Below are 19,392 nucleotides of genomic sequence, written 5' to 3'. Positions count from 1 at the left end.
CAAAGGGTGAGATTCACCTACCACATCTCCTCCCCCTACACCCCCCCCATAACTGGCTCTGGGGTGAGGTGGGAGTACCCTCTAAACAGCACATGAGGGGAGGGGCTATTGTTCCATCTGGAAAACTGCAATGCTTGCACAGATGGAATATTTGTAATAGGATGTTTAATTTCACTCAGTGTTCTAATACTTGTTTTGGTTATAGTAAACTTTAAAGCAAAACATAAGCACTTATAAAGTGGTTTGCACTAGTTCAAAAGTAAAACAAAATGTCAGCTCTGCATGTGGTTACCCCCCCCCCCCCGCCCCAATCTATAATTCAAGTATAATTGCATGTCAGGAGCCAGAGTCAGGCATAGGTCAGCAATAAAAATCACAATGTTAGTGAAGTTAACTCTTTATTCAAAGAAACCAAAACAGCCTCTCTTCCCAGTAGGTCTTGCCCCCATTGAGGCAGCTGCAAGGACTGAAGGTCCCTGCCTTCCTACCGCTCTCTAAGGCTCCTCCTCTCCAGGATCTTTCCCAAACAGTTACAAACTGCGTCTGAATACAACCGATCTCTGCTCTGCTCTTTTCATTTCTCTTGAGTTTTCTTGGAGACAGGGGGGTGGGGTGGGGGGAGTTGGTCACAGCAGGATGGGGAGACCCCCTAGGTTCTTCAGCAGCCTGTCTTAACTCTGCCTCTTGGCCAACCTCCTCTCCAGCCTCAGAGTCTGAACTGCTCTCTGCCAAAGCCTCTTCCTGCTCACCCTGTTACCTCTTCTGCTTCTGACACCTCCTCCTCCCAGCCTGTTCCCTCTTCCCACTCATTGTCATCCCACCACCAGTCCCCTGGCTCTGAGTCTTCTTCCCCTAGGGGTTCCCTTGGGAATTACCTAGCTGGTGCCGCCTCCCACCACTCCTCTGCATCCAGCCAGACCGTGACATCACACAAGCCTTCTCTTCAGTGCTGTTGTAAAGATTTCTGAGATAATGTAAGTGAAGTGCTTTGAGTACTTAGTTAAGTATTTCAAACACCTTTTTTATTTCCATTAATTTAAAGCAGGGGCAGGCAACCTAAGGCCCGTGTGCCAGATGCGGCCCAATCGCCTTCTCTATCCGGCCTGCAGACGGTCCAGGAATCAGCGTGTTTTTACATGAGTAGAATGTGTGCTTTTATTTAAAATGCATTTATTTGTGGGGCATAGGAATTTGTTCATTTCCCCCCAAAAAAATATAGTCCGGCCCACCACATGGTCTGAGGGATAGACCGGCCCATGGCTGAAAAAGGTTGCTGACCCCTGATTTAAAGTATGTCTGTTGGTGGACAAGACTAAAATATGAGAGAAGCTAAAATGGTCAGCAAAATAAATTAATGACCAGGGCCCAAAAGCAAACCTACATATCTAATCTATCTATCTATCTATCTATCTATCTATCTATCTATCTATCTATCTATCTATCTATCTATCTATCATTGAATTCAGGACTGTTGTTAAAAGGGAAACCAGAAAGTACTAGGAAGACCTTACTGAACTGAGCAACATGCACATACGGGATTGCACTGTTAACTCAGAAATAAGTCCTACACTCTGGGGGTGACACCTAGGTAAGAGCATGTAAGATTTCAGTGTGAAGGATCTAAAATATATGCTTAAAAAAACTTGAAAGAATAGCACTTGAATTTTCTGAACTTAAAATTGTGAGAGTCCTTAACGAGAACAGAGAGGGAGACAGGAATCCAAATTAAAAAATAGGTGATCTGATCTACTCACCTATGGGTTTAACTTATACAACTAGGTTTTTTTAATTATATGACTAGGTTTTAAGTGAAGAATGAATATGCAATGGAAACGTTGTTGGACTAAGCTTGTGATTAAGTCTAGGAAAAAAATTAAAGTCCACTGTGTTCTAATAACCTAAAATTATAAAATACATAGTAATAAAGTATACTGAAGTGTACCCTGATTTCTCTTATAACTGCAGTACTTTAATTTGCTTTTTGTATTCCAGCTCTCTTGAAAACAGCCTGCAGAGTTACCCTGAACATACTCAAGCAAGGATTTTACACGATATTTCTAGTTGTATTTGCTATGCCACTGACAGGTATGGAAAAATAATTATTTTGTCTTGAACTTCACATGCTCTGGTGAAAAAATTATCAGTTTCAGTTCATGTCCACCATGAGCACCTTGGGGTTTGGATGTTTTGTCTTTTTGAGGTAACACAAATCACAGGAATTATGGAAGAGTTCAAGCTAATGATTTGCAAAGGAATGTCTTACATGAGAATCTTAAATAATGGCCTTTTTTTTAGGCTGTTGTTTTGCCCCCACTAGAAAGAAAATCTTAAGCCAAGGATAGAGTTCATAGTGTTTTAAGTGTTTGGGGCCTTCAGGGCCATTTCTTTAAAGTTCTCAGAAAATTCCAGTGTGCGTATATACACATGCCATCTGGGTCACAGACTGTGTTTGAACTCTTTTATATATTGTTGTTGAATATTTACACATTTTGCTTGGTACTTTATTTTGAAATATACCAGGAGACCAAGTACCCATGATTTTGTGCTATTCGGCTTATACAAAGGAGCCACCAGCACTCAGGAACATCTCAACAAATGAAGCCAGATCCAAACTCAAATTATTATTTCCCCCTGCAAAATCACCATGAGCTGCAGAGGATCATTGTACAGAAGAAGAAAAACCCAAGAATGGACATGAAGTGGGAGAGGAAGAATCTTGGAAAAAGATGTGTGAGATGGATGGAGGTTGTTTTTTGCTTTTTTTCTTAAAGTCTGAAATGAAAAATGGGACTTTTGGGAGGAAACTGAATGTACTGTATTTCTGGTTTTTTGGGGTGATGAGTGAAATATTTTGTTAAAAAAATATTATGTTAAAATATTATAGTAAATTCAGGCTGCTGTAACTTTACTAGTCCCCAGACTAAAAAGAAATCATATTTGTGATAATAGCATTTTTACTTTTATTTGACTCCACTATTGAACAAAGCAATGCACTTTGGCCCAGATTCCACTAAAGCATTGCACTGGTGGAAGTCAGCAGAAATCATGCTAGTACAATACGGCTTCCTCCACTCTCATCCCGTGTCCCCCAATAGTTCTGGAGGATCAGGAGACTCCCTCTGGAACAGGGCATTAGGGGGAGGAGAGGGTAGATTGTTCCATGAGGCAAGCAGAACTGCTTGCGCTAACAAAGTGACCGTGATACCATGATGTTGAATTCCTTGCTTTATACTTGATGTTGCAAACGTACTTGTAAAATTTGCAGAATACAGAGCATTCTTAGGCTTTTGACCCAATATGGGAATCTGCTAAGCATATTGCTGCTACAACATAATAGGAAGGCATACCCTCCATCATTTCACATTGTTCTGTGAACCGCCCTGAGACCTCCAGGGTAGAGGGCCGTATATAAATTAAAATAATAATAATAATAATAATAATAATAATAATAATAATAATAATAATAATTACAGTTATTGAGGCTATATTCCATGTGTGAAAGTCAACAGCTGCTGCCACTACCTTCCACAGTAGGGAAAATCAGGTGAAGCAGTTACTCTAATGGTGGTGGAAGTGCTGAAGTGAAAGACATGAAAACACTTGTAGATCAGACTGAACATGAAACCAATAGAAGGAGAATCTGAGTTACCTTTGGATGGAGCATTTTCAGAGAATGTGACCCAATGGAAAACAAAGTAGAAACTGAAATCAAAGGACACCAAGTCTCAGTTAGTCTCTGCTGCAGAAGTAAAGTTGTTTTTACACAAGGTAACAGATGGAAAGAAACAGGGGAGAAGACCTGATCAGAATCTGTTTAATTTCCCTTATCTGCAAAAAAAAAAGGGGGGGGGGTCACATGTGACAACTTGGGAGTGTTTGCAATATGGAAAAAATCACTGAAAAAACATGAAACAGTCAAAATATTCTCCACAGTCCAGAAGTTAAAATACACAAGATTGTGCTGGGTTTTTGTTTTGCTTTGTAACCCTTTGCTAATAACTTCTTATTATTTTAGGTTAGCATCCCAGGATACACTAGCTATGGCTTTCATTAAACAAAGCAGTCCACATCTTAGGCTGTGAGCCTGATGAACCAACAGTTCAACAAATATGCAGGTCATTAAGTGATCTAATACAGAAAGGACAGGACGCAAAGTAGGCAGGAAAACCCACACGGTGTTAGGTTCTTGTTAAAGAACCATTTCAAGTAGTTGCATAATTAAGGTCAACATTACAATCAGCAATTAGGAAATGACAATTAGACCATTTGCTTTTTCATTTTTGGGGAAAAATGCCCAATAATATAAATAAATAAAGATAAAATATTAAAAGAAATGCCATTCATTCGTGGTACCTATTAGAACCACACTATACACTTGGAGTCTAGTTGATATTTGCACATGGATATATTTCAAAAGACTAGTAAAGTCCAATTAAAGTCATGATTTTTAATGGTTATCTTCTCTTCAACATCCAATATTATCAATGCTGGATCTTTGCATGTGCTGCTGCTGTTAATCCCACTAGCCTTCCATTGTGTTCAAATAGGCAAGGCAAAGTTTAGGTGGGCTCTATGATTCTTCATTTTTGCAGTCATTTACTTCACCTTTGTGTTTTTCAAAAAAGTCTTCCTTTTCCTGTATCTCCTCCTCTTCTTCTTCCTCCTCCTCATCGCCAAATGTTTGCTCTTCCATGGTTGTAAATGTCAGTGACCTGGCGGCAACCTGTGCTGCGAGTCCTGATGTGAAATTCAAATCTGCTGATATATGAAGCTCAGCCAGTCTTTGTTTGATGGAGGACTGTAACACCTCTCTCTCAGGTGGCTGCGACACATCAACTCTGTCCACACCAGCTGACTCAGATTCTTCACCTTCTCCATTGCATTGGTAACATGTTCTTTTTTCAACTTCTGGTGAGTCACCATTTGCAGCAATGTCATTTTTGTTCTTACCAGATCCATCAAAGAGGTACTCCACCCTATCTTTCTCACCGTCAGTAGCTTGTGTTTTGAAGTCAGAGACTGCTTCTTCCAAGCTGTCATCTCTGCTGCACACCTGCATGCCTGATTCTGAATTCTCCGGCAATCCCAAAATATTTATGGATTCCTCTTGCTCTGTACCAGGCAAGGGTTTCATCGCAGCTTGAAAGAGGGGGAAATATGGAGTGAGTACTCAAAATAACTTCACTGTAAGTTTTAAAGAATGTACTGCTCTCATATGAAATTCATATTTACTACAGAGGATGGTGAACGCATAAGGTAACAGATGTCCTCTCAAACATTAAGAGGTATAGAATAACTATAAAACAAAATGGAAAATTAAAAAAACAACTAGTAATTTCATCACCCATACATTGGAGCTGTTACATCGCTTCCCACTGGTTGCTACTGAATAAATGCAAAACATGCTTTGCCCATGTTTGCTTCTGGATGCACCCAGAAGGGAATGTGGCCCTCATACTGATAAATTCCCCACCTCTGATCTAGAAGGAAAATCTGAAAGGATCCTTCAAGAGAACATATTATGAATACTCTTGACAATTCTATGAATCTAGAGCAGGCATAGGCAACCTTGGCTCTCCAGATGTTTTGGAATCACAACTCCCATGATCCCTGAGCACTGGCCCTGTTAGCTAGGGATCATGGGAGTTGTAGTTCCAAAACATCTGGAGAGCCAAGGTTTCCTATGCCTAGTCTAGAGAAACTCTCACCCAATGCATCAAGCCTATCCTTGGATGATAGACAAGATCTTGTGAAACAGCATCCCAGAGCCCACACACTGAATGGGCCTTGCTCAATAATCAAGTCAGAGAGCTTAGAGGCTCTTTCCATACCAAGAAAACCTAATGCAAATAGAGCTTTTAAGGTCTCTGCCTTGCATGCATTTGTGCAATTTCAATGAGCAGCCTTCAACTGCACAAGGTTGAAATAGCTCGTTAAATACATATAAGTTGTGATTGTAATGTATAGTACTTTAGGACCTTGGGAGATGAACCAATTCAGAAAAGAGTTGCATAGAGATTTCCTTAAATTAACAACAAAAGTAACACTTACCATGATCACTAAACAGGAGTTGCTTCCACTTTTGTCTTTCTGCCTCTGAAGCTTTAAATCCCAGCACAGATTTTAATTCCTGCAGCACTCTCTTGGATTCCTCTCTTTCGCGTTTTTGCCTCTCTCTGTCTTCCAGGGAAAAGTAATAAAAGTCATCTCTTTTATACTCGCTGTCTATATCTGCATCATCAACATATGCTTCAAGTTCCTGAGGAAAAAGTTAACAAACATCTTGTTGCATCTAAAAATTACTCAAAAACTGCAAGACAGTGATGGTTCTTAACCATTTATTTAAACTACAAGATTTGGATCCCAAGTATGATTTATAGGCCAAAGGGAATTCTGAAATAACTCTACCAATATTTAAAGGAATGTTAATTAAGGTCAGTTATGGTATTTCAGATTTATACAATTCAGACACACAAAGACTGTCAACAGATTCTCTAGGGTGGCTGAAATTTTTAGTTGACAATATTTAAAATGATGCTTCACCACTAGTATCATAGCCTTACATAGCCTAGTATCATAGCCTTACATCCAAGGCGTCACATGTTAAGAAAATGCCAAGGATGGAGAAATCAGTGGCCTGGCATTAGTTATTGGACTACAGCTCCCATCATTCCTTTTCACTGGTCATGCTGATAAAGGTTGATGTGAAGGCTATAGGTTTTTCATTCCTGCTATATACAGTACCTAGCACTAAACTCTTATCCTATATAACAGCAGCAGAAATTTTCTTTGCCAGCACAAACATTGTAGCAAATAAAGATAGCAAGTAACAAGATGCAACTGACAACCATTTTCATCATGTTCAAGCTTCTCTATGAGAAGCGAATTATTTACAAATTTTTAATATATATATTTATTAGGTTTTCCAGAATAAGTAAATACATAAGCAGAGGACTTTATCTGTTGAATAAAGTATGCTGATACAACTGCAGAACACTATTATACTTCCCTCAATCAGCAAATAAACATATACATATTGACACATTTTGTGAATTTTCAGTCAATTCTAACCAGTGGTTGACAAAAGTAATCCTTTCCAACATATCCTTCAGTTGTCTTTATATTATATCATTGTAAAAAGCATACAGTACAGTCCTCCAAGATGTATGGTATATTTATGTATGTATTATCTTGCTTCAGCTCACTGTACACTGAAGGCTCCCTTTACAGGCTGTTCTATGCTAGACTCTTTCTTGGACAATTTCTATGCTGTTCTATCCTAGAAATTTCTATGTCATTCTATACTAGAATAAATTTCAGGCTGCTGTATGCTAGAATCTTCGTAGGACAATTTCTCAAAGGACCTCAATCCTCCGGAAACACTTCACAGGAAAGTGAAGAAACAGAATCGAGAACATTTTTCAAATAGTTTTCTCAAAAATGCTTAGAATATGTCAACATAAAAAAGGTATTTACTTGCACTAGTTTTAAATGATGTGACATGTCATTTATTCTCCGTCTACTTATAACTTTAGCAGAGTGCTTTATTTATTTTGACAAAATTGGGAAATCTGGGGCTCCCGCTATCACTCTGTGGGTGGATACTGGACTTTCTTTTAGATCGCTCCCAGAGGGTTCGGTTGGGCCCTTATATGTCTAATATGCTTAGGACTAACACAGGAACACCACAAGGATATGTGCTTAGTCCGCTCCTTTATACTCTTTATACGTATGATTGTGTCGCTGCCCACCCTAGAAATAGGGTTGTCAAATTTGCAGATGACACAACCGTGATTGGGCTCATCTCTGATAAGGAGGGTGAAACGGACTATAGAGATGAGGTGGAGCGGCTGACAGAGTGTTGCAGAGTTAATAACTTGCTCATAAATACAAAGAAAACAAAGGCGCTTGTGGTGAACTTTAGGAGACAGAGGAACAAGGTCCAGCCACTTTTGATTGACGGAATTTGTGTGGAGAGGGCAACAACGTTTAGATTTCTAGGCATTGAGTTACAGGAGGATCTGTACTAGAGTATTAATACAAGGGGGCTTGTGAAGAAGGCGCAGCAGAGACTGTATTTTTTGAGAATTTTAAGGAAAAACCATCTTCCACAAAAGCTGCTGCTTGCCTTCTATCACTGTGCCATACAGAGTGTGCTCACGTATGGTTTATGTGTGTGGTACTTCTCAGGATAGAGCAGGGCTGTGCAGAATTATTAAAACAGCAGAGAGCATTATTGGCTGCTCACTCTCCACCTTAGAACAAATCTACACCACCAGGTGCCATAGAAAAGCACTAGACATATCAAGAGATCCAACGCACCCTAGTCACCATTTCTTTGAGCTCCTGCCATTGGGACGGAGATATAGAACAATGCAGGCAAGAACGAGCCGTCTCAGGAACAGTTTCTTCTCTAGAGCGATTTTGGCCTTAAATGGAAAGTCTGGACTTTGAAGTCATCTTATTTTACTTGTTATTTTGTATTATATTTACTGTTTTTAATTAGGTTTTGTAATTTTGGATTATGCGGAATGCTTTATCTGAGTGGATGTAGCAACCAAGTAATTTCGTTGTTCCCGCAAGGGGACAATGACAATAAAGATATCTTATCTTATCTTATTTTTAAATGGAAGTCTTTGCTTGAACCCTGAATTTGATCAACAATTCAATCCAATGTAGTCTACTCAAAAGCTTCGTTCGGAGCAGTGGGACTTATTCCAATATAGGACTGTAGCCCAAGTTAGGCATACTGTATTTTGTAGTTCTATTGATTGTATTATTTAAGAGGCAGTTAAATTAGACTGGGAGCTCTGCTATGTGGTACAATGCAAGTACTATAGCATCTATCAAAAATATCACTTATTCCACATAATTTCAAATCTATTCAGAAAGGCCTTACTTGACAGATTCTTAAGATAATATTTGATAAGCAGTATTATATACCACTTAGAAGTCTGTTTTGTTCTATTCTAGTAAATGGTATAGAAATTCTGTTAAATAAATAATGAAGAGTTTTTAAAAAATAAACCTATGGATTATCATTTCTAGGCTCTACAGACTATAATATTTGTACCTGTTCTTCAGGGATTGGGTCTTTATCCTCTATATGCACAGATGGTTGCAGCAAAGGTACCATGGTGCATTGCTTGTTCTCACATGATGGTTCAGGATTGCCTGGAGGTAGTAGAGAAGCAGCAGAGAAAGTAGGAGTCAGCAGAATTGGTTTTTTAAAATTATTTTTAATGTCATCCCATTTGAGTGTCATCCCATTGGGCTCTTGTCAGCCAATTTTCCCTGCCCTACCTAAATCTGCCCCAAAGGGGCAGGTAGACACTGTCCTAAGTTTTAAAAACAAACATAATAAACAACAACTTAAGGACATCAGTTGATATTATTTAGGAGTCATGAATCACAGCTGAAAGTACACAGTGGATCCCATGAATTTATGGCAAGCTCAGATCTACTGCTATGAACAATCAAGATAGTATCTCCTTCCAGATTTACGCCCAAAGTCTGAGTTCATGTAGCCCTTCACTTATGTAAATCAGAAAGGGATGTGCAATCCACATTATCCTTTTGATGCATTTTAAAAACCTACTTACAAACCCAGGCATTTTGCTATTGCAATACTGGAGTTACTATTTATTGCATATACGACTGCCTACTGAAGATTTTATTTTACTGTGATTGGAATTTCTCAATGCTTTTGTGAAGACAATTTACCTTTTTTCTCTGGATTTCTTCGAACCATTTTTTCCACCTGAGAAATGGCCTCTTCCCAGCAGCTGTTGCTTGCTTGCATGTGAGGTTGAACAAGTCTTAGTTTTGTTTCTACAACTTGGTAGGCCTCCAAAGTTAGTTCTTGGCTTTCCTTGGAACTAATAAACTTCTCAAGTTCATCCTCAAGAATTATTACTCTGGACAAAAAACAACAACAAACAATTTAATTAGGACCCAAATCAAATATTTTATGGACCTGCTGTGGGCAGTGAGTTGATGTGACTGCAGTTATAAGTCTCCAGATTTTATATCCTCCTTTTTTATTCTTACAGTCTATCAGTTTTACCTATGTAGGCAGAGCCCATATGTATGATATCAAGGTGCCAGAAGCAACGGGTCAAGGCTAAAAGGGTGAACTTAGTTTTAGACAAGTAATCCAAGCCTTTGAAACAGCAGTAAAAGACCACAACCACTGCACAGTGACTAGCAGCTATGTTCTAATGAAGGCTAGAGAGAAATCCATAAATTCATAAGAATAACTTCACTTGTGACATACACTTTGCATGTAGAAGGTCCTGTGTTCAATTCCCTACATCTCCATCTAAAAAGACATTCAGAAAGATCCTGGATCCTGAATCCTGGAATAAGTCCCACTAAACTCAGTGAGAATTAGTTCTATGTAGACATGCATAAGTTTACATTGTAAACCTTTGGGCAAGTGAATGGAGAGTTTATTAGGGAACTAGTAAACGTTTCTGCTTCAAACAGCATGTCTGAAGGATCAATATGAATAGAGGGACACATATCAGCAAAGAAGGTATTGTTTAGGGAAACACATCCATGTTTTCTTTTTTTAGTTTAACCCTAGCCTAAACAACAAGTAGGCATAGTACCAAAATGGAATCAGTTTTCTGTTCCCTCTCATTAAAAAATTATTAGTACAGTACAATCATTTCCTTTAGGGGTAATCTCAGTAAAACAAATAAGTCATTAATGTACACTTGCTCACAGAGTTAAGCCCACTGATTTTCATGAAACATATTAAAATAGATTGGCTTCAGCAAACATAAAACTCGTGTTAGGTTGTGGTCTCTTGCTTTTTGTATGTATTATTCAACAATCTGACTCCTCTGCAGTTCTCATATAGCCAGTGCCAAATATCAGCCCTGTAATAAACTCTCAATGTTGTTTTAATAGTATTGTATATAATTACATATACAGTTGTGTACAGCTAGTACAAGAAACACACCTCTTTACTGAACGTAACTTAGATTGTTTGATTAAATAAGAGCTAGAATAACAAGGCAAAGAAGTTACAGCAATATCTGCCTCCATAAATCTTATCAGTAGTTTCCGATTGCAACATTACATATTACCTTCTTGTCTTAAAAAAACAACTTGAACTACAACTGGAATTAAACTACAGGTACCAGTATCGGAACACAATGCATTCCCAGGCAATCGTTCATTAAGAGAGCAGTTGCATAACAAGCTGATGATTTCCATTATTTCCTATGGGAACATTTCTAATCCATGGGTTCTCCCTCCATGCTTTCTGCCCAAAACTGCTGCAGCCGATCAGCAAAAGCCAAACAAAGGAAAAACTGATTTGCCTGATCTCTCCTGCTCCCTGATCTCTCTCTCTCTCTCCCCCCCCCCATGGTTTCTGCCCCAAAAGGCTTCAGCTAATCTGTAAAACGGAAACAAGTAAGGAAGAGGGCAAACTCTGGCTGTTCCAATATCTAAATCAGCTGTTTGTGTAGCAAGGTTTGGGTATACTTTTTGTGTTCAGATAACTGAGATTTCAGATAATAAGCATTCTGACAAGCGGACCTGTGTGTAGTGACAAATCACTCCCAAAGAACAACTTACTCATTAAGCAAGGCCTTCAGATGGAGTTGTAAACTGCGCACTGCTGTGTGGAGACGATTTAGTTCTCTTGACTTTTGTTCGGTTTTGACTGAACGTTCCAAACCAGATTGATGTTGTGTTTCAAAGTACCGATAAAATTCATAGCTCCGTTTAAGCTCTTCTAAACAGGCAGCATGTGCATGATGAAGACCCTGAGTCACATCAGTAAAGGTAGAAAGTGGCAAATGTTCTGGCCTAATCAGGGTCTTGATGGATGCATTGGAGGGGGACAGCAGAAGAATTAGCCGCCTGAAGAATTCAGAACTTTGTCCAACCCAAAGTTGAAATAAAACCTACAAATACAGAAGAGTTACTACAGTCCTAATTATTACAGAAGAAAACAATGACATTTTGTTTTTCCTGCTTTCCCATTCATTTTAAGCGATTCAACAATAATATGATTACCAAACCACAAACTTTTTTTTTTAACGTTTATAATGCACCGTTCATGAATATCAATATCAGGGCAGGGTACAAGAAAATATACATTGCACATAAACAACAAAACTAAAACAATATTTTAAAAAATACTACAAATAGAATTTAAGGTAGCTAAAAACAACTGGGTAGGCCACACAGTCACTCACTTAAAAACCTTTAGCCAACAAGTAGGCTTTAACTAGGTGCTAAAATGCCAAGTTGGCACCTGCAAGGGGAGGACATTCCACAAAGTGAGTGCCGCCACAGAGACCAGAAATGTTTTAAATAAACAACTTATTCAGTTATGTAAGAGCTACAGTCGTATCTTGGATCCCGAACGCCCTGGAACTCGGGTGTTTTGGCTCACGAACGGCGCAAACCCGGAAGTGATTGTTCCGGTTTGCAAACGTTCTTTGGAACTTGAACGTCCAACTGTGCTTCTGCGGCTTCCTGCGGCCAATCAAAAGCCGCAATTTTGTTTTTGAACCTTTTGGAAATCGAACGGACTTCCAGAACGGATTCCGTTTGACTTCCAAAGAATGACTGTATTTCTATTAAAACCTCCAACAAGAGAGACAGAGAGAGATTGGTTGTCTGACTCTTTTGATCCACCTCAATGGCCTGTAACTGCTGGAACTCATCCAGTGCCCTCTTTTTAAACAATTATATTAAAAAGTAGGAAAAAACAGATGTAAATCAGGGGTTTCCCAATGTTATATACTATAGCAATTTATTCTGAAAATTAAATATCCTTTCAAGAGTCTACAACTAACGCTTATGAAAGGTAACATACAAGTCCAGCCCAAAGATGTAAGTTAACTTAATATATTCCAGGCAGCTGAGTTGAACCTTGGATTGGGTGGTTTGTTTTTTAAAAAAGTTAGCTAACAGGCTCAGTCAGGTTTTCCTGTTTAATTGCTACAAGTGGAAAGTAGTTACAAAATAGGCCAATGTTAAACCTGGCTGGATTACCTTTAGTGCTGGCAGGCTGAAGCCATCTGTGAGATTGTGTGCTTCTTCCGCAGACACCTGCTCTTCACTGAGTCCAAGGCCCAATTCTTTGAAAGGCACCACACAGATGTAGTTTGTCACATTGTCGCTCTCAGAATTCAATGGGTAAGTTTAGTTAGTGTTAAGGCAGTTAAAGAAGCTTTTGTATGACATGCAACTTGGGCAAACATGAAGTAAAAAAGAGACCAGAAGCTTTTCAAAGAAGTTAAAGATTCTATAAAGTGCTCTTATGTATAGATAAGAAACAACTATTTCTCCACTTCTAACAAGCTTCAGAATAAAGACATATTCATTCACAAAAAACCTCAAGTGATTTGTTTTTTTTCTATTTAGCAACAAATCATAACTGTTAATAAAATTGAAACTGACAAGAGTCATCTCAAGTGTTTATCCATCTTTATTGAATGCAAAAATTTATCTACATTAAAAAGAATACTAATCAACACCACATATAGTATCATTAAAACAATGAGCTTTATGAAAAGTATAAATTATTCAAAGAGGGGCATTCCATTGCCCCACACTTCAACATATGGCTAAATAGTGCAGTCGGTTGGAACATGAGACTCTTAATCCCAGGGCTGTGGGTTTGCACGATATGTTGGGCAAAAGATTCCTGCATTACAGGGGGCTGAACTAGATTATCCTTGGGGTCTCTTCCAACGCTGCAATTCTGTGATCTCTACTCCAAAGACGGGAGGAGGAATTCCAGTTGAGCCATGTACATACCATTTTACCTCTGTACAGTAGGCTAGTTGACACACACACACACTCTCACACACTCCTCTCTTCTTTATCCAGGAAAGGAAGAAACATTATCAGAATGTTCAAGCCAGGCAAAAACATTCAAGGAGAGTGCAAAGTAGCACAAGGGAGGAATGTGGCCTGGTGAAAGTCATGAAAGCCAGACAGGGAGTCCTGGAAGACTACCTTTGGCTGCTGGGCCTGAGGGTCCCCATCGCAGGGTTAGAGTGCTGGACTGACACTAAGGAAACCAGATTCAAATCTCCACTCAGCCATGAAGTGGGTCAGTCCTTAACCTGTCTGACAGGGTTCTTGCAAGCATAAAGTGACGCATGTGCTGCATGGTAGGTTGAAAAAACTGTTATGAAGGAAACCAAACAATGGAGTTAGTGAATATTATGGATATTAAGGCCATGGACAAGAAACACAAGGTTGTGTTATGTTCTTTGAGACAAAATGAACAACACAAACATAAAAGGAGGTCCAGCAATCTTTTATTCTGCATTACATCTATTTAGCCTTTTCCAGTATGTCCTATTTCAAAAAAAGGATATTGTTTCAGCATATACAAGGTAGCAAGCCTTGACGCTCTGAAGTTGGCTCGAACTGACCGATAAACTGCTTTCCGAAGACCAATGAGATGCTGACAAGGATGCTGTCCGGCTTTATTATATGGGCAAGCAGCACTGACCCTGTCAAGCAAACTTGAAAAGTAAAATGTGATACAACTGTACAGATGTCCTAAGTAATTATAAAAATACAAAATAAATCAATATTATCATCTTACATGTTTTCATTTTATGTAATATACCTTCATGCATATTGAGAAATTGAATGATTATTTCATTATTATACAAATTAAAGAAGCCCACACATTGCTAGTAGCAATGTATAAAGTCATTTAAACTTTAATCCCCTGTCTTTCCCAGTCTTCAGAATCCTATAAGATCTGTAGGCACCAATTTCATCTATATATATAAAAAATGTAGGCATTGCGTGCGCAGAGGTCACAGCCTTTCTCCGTAACCGCTGAACTGTAATGTAACAAATTTGGCCACAACGTTCCATGCCCATCAGTGAGGGATCTGGTATAATCCCCCCCAAAAAAATCAAACCTTTCATACCTAAAATAATGATTTAACACAAAAAAGTGGCGCCCAAATTAGACGTCACCAGCAGAAGCTCTGAAGACTCCAGCAGCATCCAATAGAAAGGCAGATCACCCACTGCTGCCTCCAAAGCAGCACCACCAGATGACATCACAAAATTCCACAGCAACCAACTGAAAACAGGCCTTTTGCAGCAACAAGGCCCAACCAACTGAAAACAGGCCTTTTGCAGCAACAAGGCCCAACATTGCCAAGTGGAGGTAGGGGCCTGCCGGGGGGGGGGAATGGGATGGTCGAATAGGGGGCAGGAATAGGTAATGGGTCAGAACAGGGTGGGGGAAGACACGGGGATGAAACCTGCCCTCTCCACAGTATCTCGCCTCGGCTTTGCAGACTAGGCTGAGTGGATTTAGGGGCCTGCCTGGGTGGGGGATGGGGGGCGAATAGGCCGCAGCATAGAATCAACTGAATATGGGCCTTTGGGTAGAATAAATGTTATTTATAATATAATAATAATTTATTATTTATACCCCGCCCATCTGGCCGGGTTCCCCCAGCCACTCTGGGCGGCTTCCAACAAAATATTAAAATACAGAAATCCATCAAACATTAAAAGCTTCCCTAAACAGGGCTGCCTTGAGATGCCTTCTAAAGGTCTGGTAATTGTTATTCTCTTTGACCTCTGGTGGGAGGGCATTCCACAGGGTGGGCGCCACTACCAAGAAGGCCCTCTGCCTGGTATTTCACATAACATGTGGGTAGGGGAGTCAGGGTTGGGACAGAGCAAAATTTTAGAGAACACGCGCATTGGGGGAATGATTGTGTGCAAAATGAACGGGTCACAGGGATAACCCGGGTAGGGGGGTTGGATGGAGGAGAGGAGGGAAATCACAGGGGTAAGTGGGGGGTTAGGGGGAGGAGAGGGGGGGAAATCACAGGGATAAGCCGGGGGTGGCGGAAAGAGGGGGCATAATAGGTCATGGATCAGGACAGAGTTGGGGGGATTCACAGGGATGAGGGAGGGGGGAATCACAGGGATAAGCCGGGAGGTGAGGTGAGGAGTGGGGGAATCACAGGGATGCGTCATGGGTCGGCACAGGGTAGGGGAAATCACACAAAAAACCCACAACAACGCGTGGCAGGGCCAGCTAATGTTTTTATAAAGAAATATACTTATGCCAGGCTTTCAGGCTGAAGAAGCTAAGTGACAAATGGCATGACCCACAAGTTTATTGTGGTCTTCCAAATGCTCAATAGTAAGCATGTGGCAGCTACCCATTGCAGCTGCTTCTGGCACACCATATCATTAAGAGGCTTCCTTGCTCCATACCCTGAAAAACTGCTCCTGCAGATCATGAGGCAATGGATGAAATGAGAGATTCAGAAATGGAAGTGTCTTTTGCTAATGCTCTCTCTGAACTGGATCCTAGCCACTAACTTTTTATTTTTTAAAAGCTGGATAACTAGACTATTTTCTTCACATGGTCCATCTGCAAAAATAAAATATAAGTATTTTGCCCAGACTGCAGCTAACACTTAGCTCTTTTGAAGTACCGTTTTAACTATAGTATTAACTATTCTTAATTGTATGCTACCTTGCCAAGAATAAGCTTGGATTGTCTTACCACATGCCTAAACATTCCACAAGATAATCTTTTGGGGGGGGGGCAGTAAAGCTCAATTCAGACGAATTCTCTGCATTTGGAAACTTCGCTTACTGTAAGATGGCTACACTTTTAGTTTTACATGTAGCTGCTTGCATTTGCAAACCACACAGCAGATCTAGTATTAGAAGCACATGCTCTGTAAATAGAGATTAAAATGTTATATACACATGAGAATGTTTAAGCAACAAACTCTGGATAGTATTGCTGTTTCTTGTTCTTTATGAAGTATGTTAGAGAAAGAAGTAATCTTTGAAGCCAATAGACATCTAGAAGAATTTTGACTCTTATAACTCAGTGTAGCCATTAATCTAAAAGCAGAATAGGAAACAAATAATCTCCTAAACACATGATGTTAAATTATGTTGCATTTAAAGGTTCTGAAGTGTCATGGGGTGGAAGAGGGCTTTCCATAACCTGTATAATGTTCTATATGTTTAAAACATCTCTCTAAAACTATTCTTAAGCAAATTACATATCAAAACCCACTTCATTCCCATTCATGCCCTTGTTATCTCCTTCCACAAATCAGTTTGATTTTGGTACCAGTGACTCGAGCTTCATGACAAATATGTTGTGTGAATAAGTGAAACATCTTAGATTTATACATTTTAAAGGAAAAGTTTATTCACTCCTGGTTAAAGAGGGATGACTGAACCAATTAATAAAATAACCTAAAAATCAGACTCACAGAGTAAATCCTCTGGAAATGACTTCAGTTTCTTGAATGAGCCGTAGAGATTTTCTCACAAGGTTAGTGAAGGCTCGACAATTAGTCACCATATCTTCTAGCTGGAGTTGGCATTTTCTTAGAGACATTTGCAGCTTGGCTGTGTTCAGTGTGTCCAAACCTCGCAAGCACATGTAAACCAACAAGCCTACTCCCCACACCAATCCAAGAGATCCATTCCATGAAGAAGGAAGAATAATCAGCGTGCTGATGAAGGCAAATAATAATGAGATATCCCTGCAAAACAAAATAGCCAGTATAAGCCACATCTTGTTTTTTTGCAGCTTGCCCAGATTCTGGGCATGCCAGCTGTTGCCCACCTTTCATTTAATCTGACCATCACAGTCCAAAAGTGCACGCCTGGTTTCCTTTAAAGCAGAATATGAAAGACCTTTTCGTGGCATCATTTCAAATGGTTTGCTCATTATTTTTCTTAAAACCATATATGCTCAACAGCAAAGCTTCTCTCACTTGTTTTTGTCACATTTGCAGAATTGTTACAAAATTGTTGCAAAATACAAGTCTCTGCAGGGGCACTAAAACATTCAACATGAATAAGTCTAGTTCCTTTCTTGCACATTATAAACTGTGACAAATTTGCATTTTCTTATCAAATGCTACTTCTTGAAACATTGGTCATTACAATATTATTATGTGTGCAAGCCATGTAATCTAAAGAATGGACCAGAAGAACCAACAGAATTGCCTAAAATGAACCAGAGACATAATATATATATATATATATATATATATATATATATATATATATATATATATATATATATATTCTACATCCAGGCTTGTATAACGAGCCTCTCCCAAGACAATGATAAAAAAAATTTTAATCAAATGATGCAAAATCCAAAGAAACCTGAATTTGTATGAAACGACACACTCTTTCCATTAGCCTCAAATAAACATATCGGGGAGGTGTATGTGGGGAGGGAGAGTATGTTAAAGTACCCCAGAACACAGACCCACAAAATAGAAAGCTCACTAAGAAAAATGGGCTTATCAATTGCCAGAGCATTAAAAATCAATACAAGAGATAGGGTAATAAACTGTTAAGAAGGGACTATCACATGCACACTTGTGGATAACCATCTTCAAAATTTCACACCTAATAAAATATGCTCCTGCTGTACACTGCCCAAATTAATGCAAAGCAAAGAATACACAAAGGTGAAGTCAGTTCTAAATCCATGGGATAGAAGGTTGAATAATAAGGACCAGAAAGAAAGAAAGAAAGAAAGAAAGAAAGAAAGAAAGAAAGAAAGAAAGAAAGAAAGAAAGAAAGAAAGAGAAAGAAAAACAATTCCTGTTCTCTAAGAGGTTATATATGTGAAGAGCAAGATACTTCCTCCAACAGAGCTTGTAATCTATGCAGATAGCTCAAGGCAATACCAAATATTAGGAGTTGCTAGGGAGCGTAGCGTTGGAAGATGTCCATGTTCCTGTTGCTTGGGCTGCCCTGCAGACAGGATACTGGGGTCAAGTAGCTCAATCAGTTCAACATCCTCCTGCAGCAGAACTTCCTGTTGCAGGATAGTGCAGAGAGCCTCCGAGCGAAAACCAACATCCTTAATTTGAGAAAAAACAGCACTTTCACATACACAAGCATTTGTCAAATAAAATATCCCGCCCCCCAATCACTATGCAATATATAACAAGGATGGCCAATTCCTACTTTAGGAGTCCGAACCACCACCTCCCCGGCAGATTTTTCTGCCTCCCCTAAGACCCCACTGATTTTGGTTACAGAGTGAGGCAAAAGGTAGGCAGGGGACAGGGTTCAACTAGACACAGAGCTGAGGTGGATAGAGCCCAGTGCCCCTGATAAGGAAGCAAGCCACCCCTCTGCAGTCATCCATTGATCATTTGATTGGACCTATGTGCATGCATCAGTTGAGGTGAAGGAAATTTGTGCCTGTGATAGCATGTGTCTATGAGATGGCCATATCCATCACTGGCTTGCAGCCCCTGGAAGATGTACCAAGAGGAATGTGGCCCTCAGGACAAAAAAGGGGCTGCCAATGCTGATGTAAAACATTATGTGGTTGCTGTTGTTATTGCTAATACAGAT

General features: G+C 39.5%; 2 protein-coding genes across 5 annotated transcripts in view; one reads left to right on the top strand and one right to left on the bottom strand.

The window, feature by feature from the left end:
- LOC118090829 (uncharacterized) overlaps window positions 1-8,614 on the top strand; it is a 40,405-nt gene extending 31,791 nt beyond the window's left edge. For both annotated transcript variants that reach the window (XM_035127078.3, XM_060279707.2), the window contains 2 exons: window positions 1,993-2,085; window positions 2,521-8,614. In XM_035127078.3, the coding sequence (XP_034982969.1) occupies window positions 1,993-2,085; window positions 2,521-2,599 (172 nt within the window). In that variant the 3' untranslated portion in view covers window positions 2,600-8,614. The remainder of the gene's footprint in view (window positions 1-1,992; window positions 2,086-2,520) is intronic.
- VEZT (vezatin, adherens junctions transmembrane protein) overlaps window positions 3,799-19,392 on the bottom strand; it is a 35,995-nt gene continuing 20,401 nt past the window's right edge. For 2 of the 3 annotated variants that reach the window (XM_088651869.1, XM_035127080.3), the window contains exons 4-12: window positions 18,714-18,889; window positions 17,271-17,546; window positions 14,361-14,510; window positions 13,024-13,171; window positions 11,593-11,924; window positions 9,724-9,917; window positions 9,074-9,174; window positions 6,052-6,259; window positions 3,799-5,139 (exon numbers count right to left, since the gene is read on the bottom strand). In XM_088651869.1, coding sequence (XP_088507995.1) covers window positions 4,571-5,139; window positions 6,052-6,259; window positions 9,074-9,174; window positions 9,724-9,917; window positions 11,593-11,924; window positions 13,024-13,171; window positions 14,361-14,510; window positions 17,271-17,546; window positions 18,714-18,889 — 2,154 coding nt within the window. In that variant the 3' untranslated portion in view covers window positions 3,799-4,570. The remainder of the gene's footprint in view (window positions 5,140-6,051; window positions 6,260-9,073; window positions 9,175-9,723; window positions 9,918-11,592; window positions 11,925-13,023; window positions 13,172-14,360; window positions 14,511-17,270; window positions 17,547-18,713; window positions 18,890-19,392) is intronic. The other variant, XM_035127081.3, reaches the window with a different exon arrangement.

This window comes from Zootoca vivipara, chromosome 9 (genome assembly GCF_965207765.1).
Source record: "Zootoca vivipara chromosome 9, rZooViv2.hap1.1, whole genome shotgun sequence".
Lineage (NCBI taxonomy): Eukaryota > Metazoa > Chordata > Lepidosauria > Squamata > Lacertidae > Zootoca > Zootoca vivipara.
The sequence above is the reverse complement of the archived record's forward strand: the minus strand, read 5'-3'. Positions and strand labels throughout refer to the sequence as shown.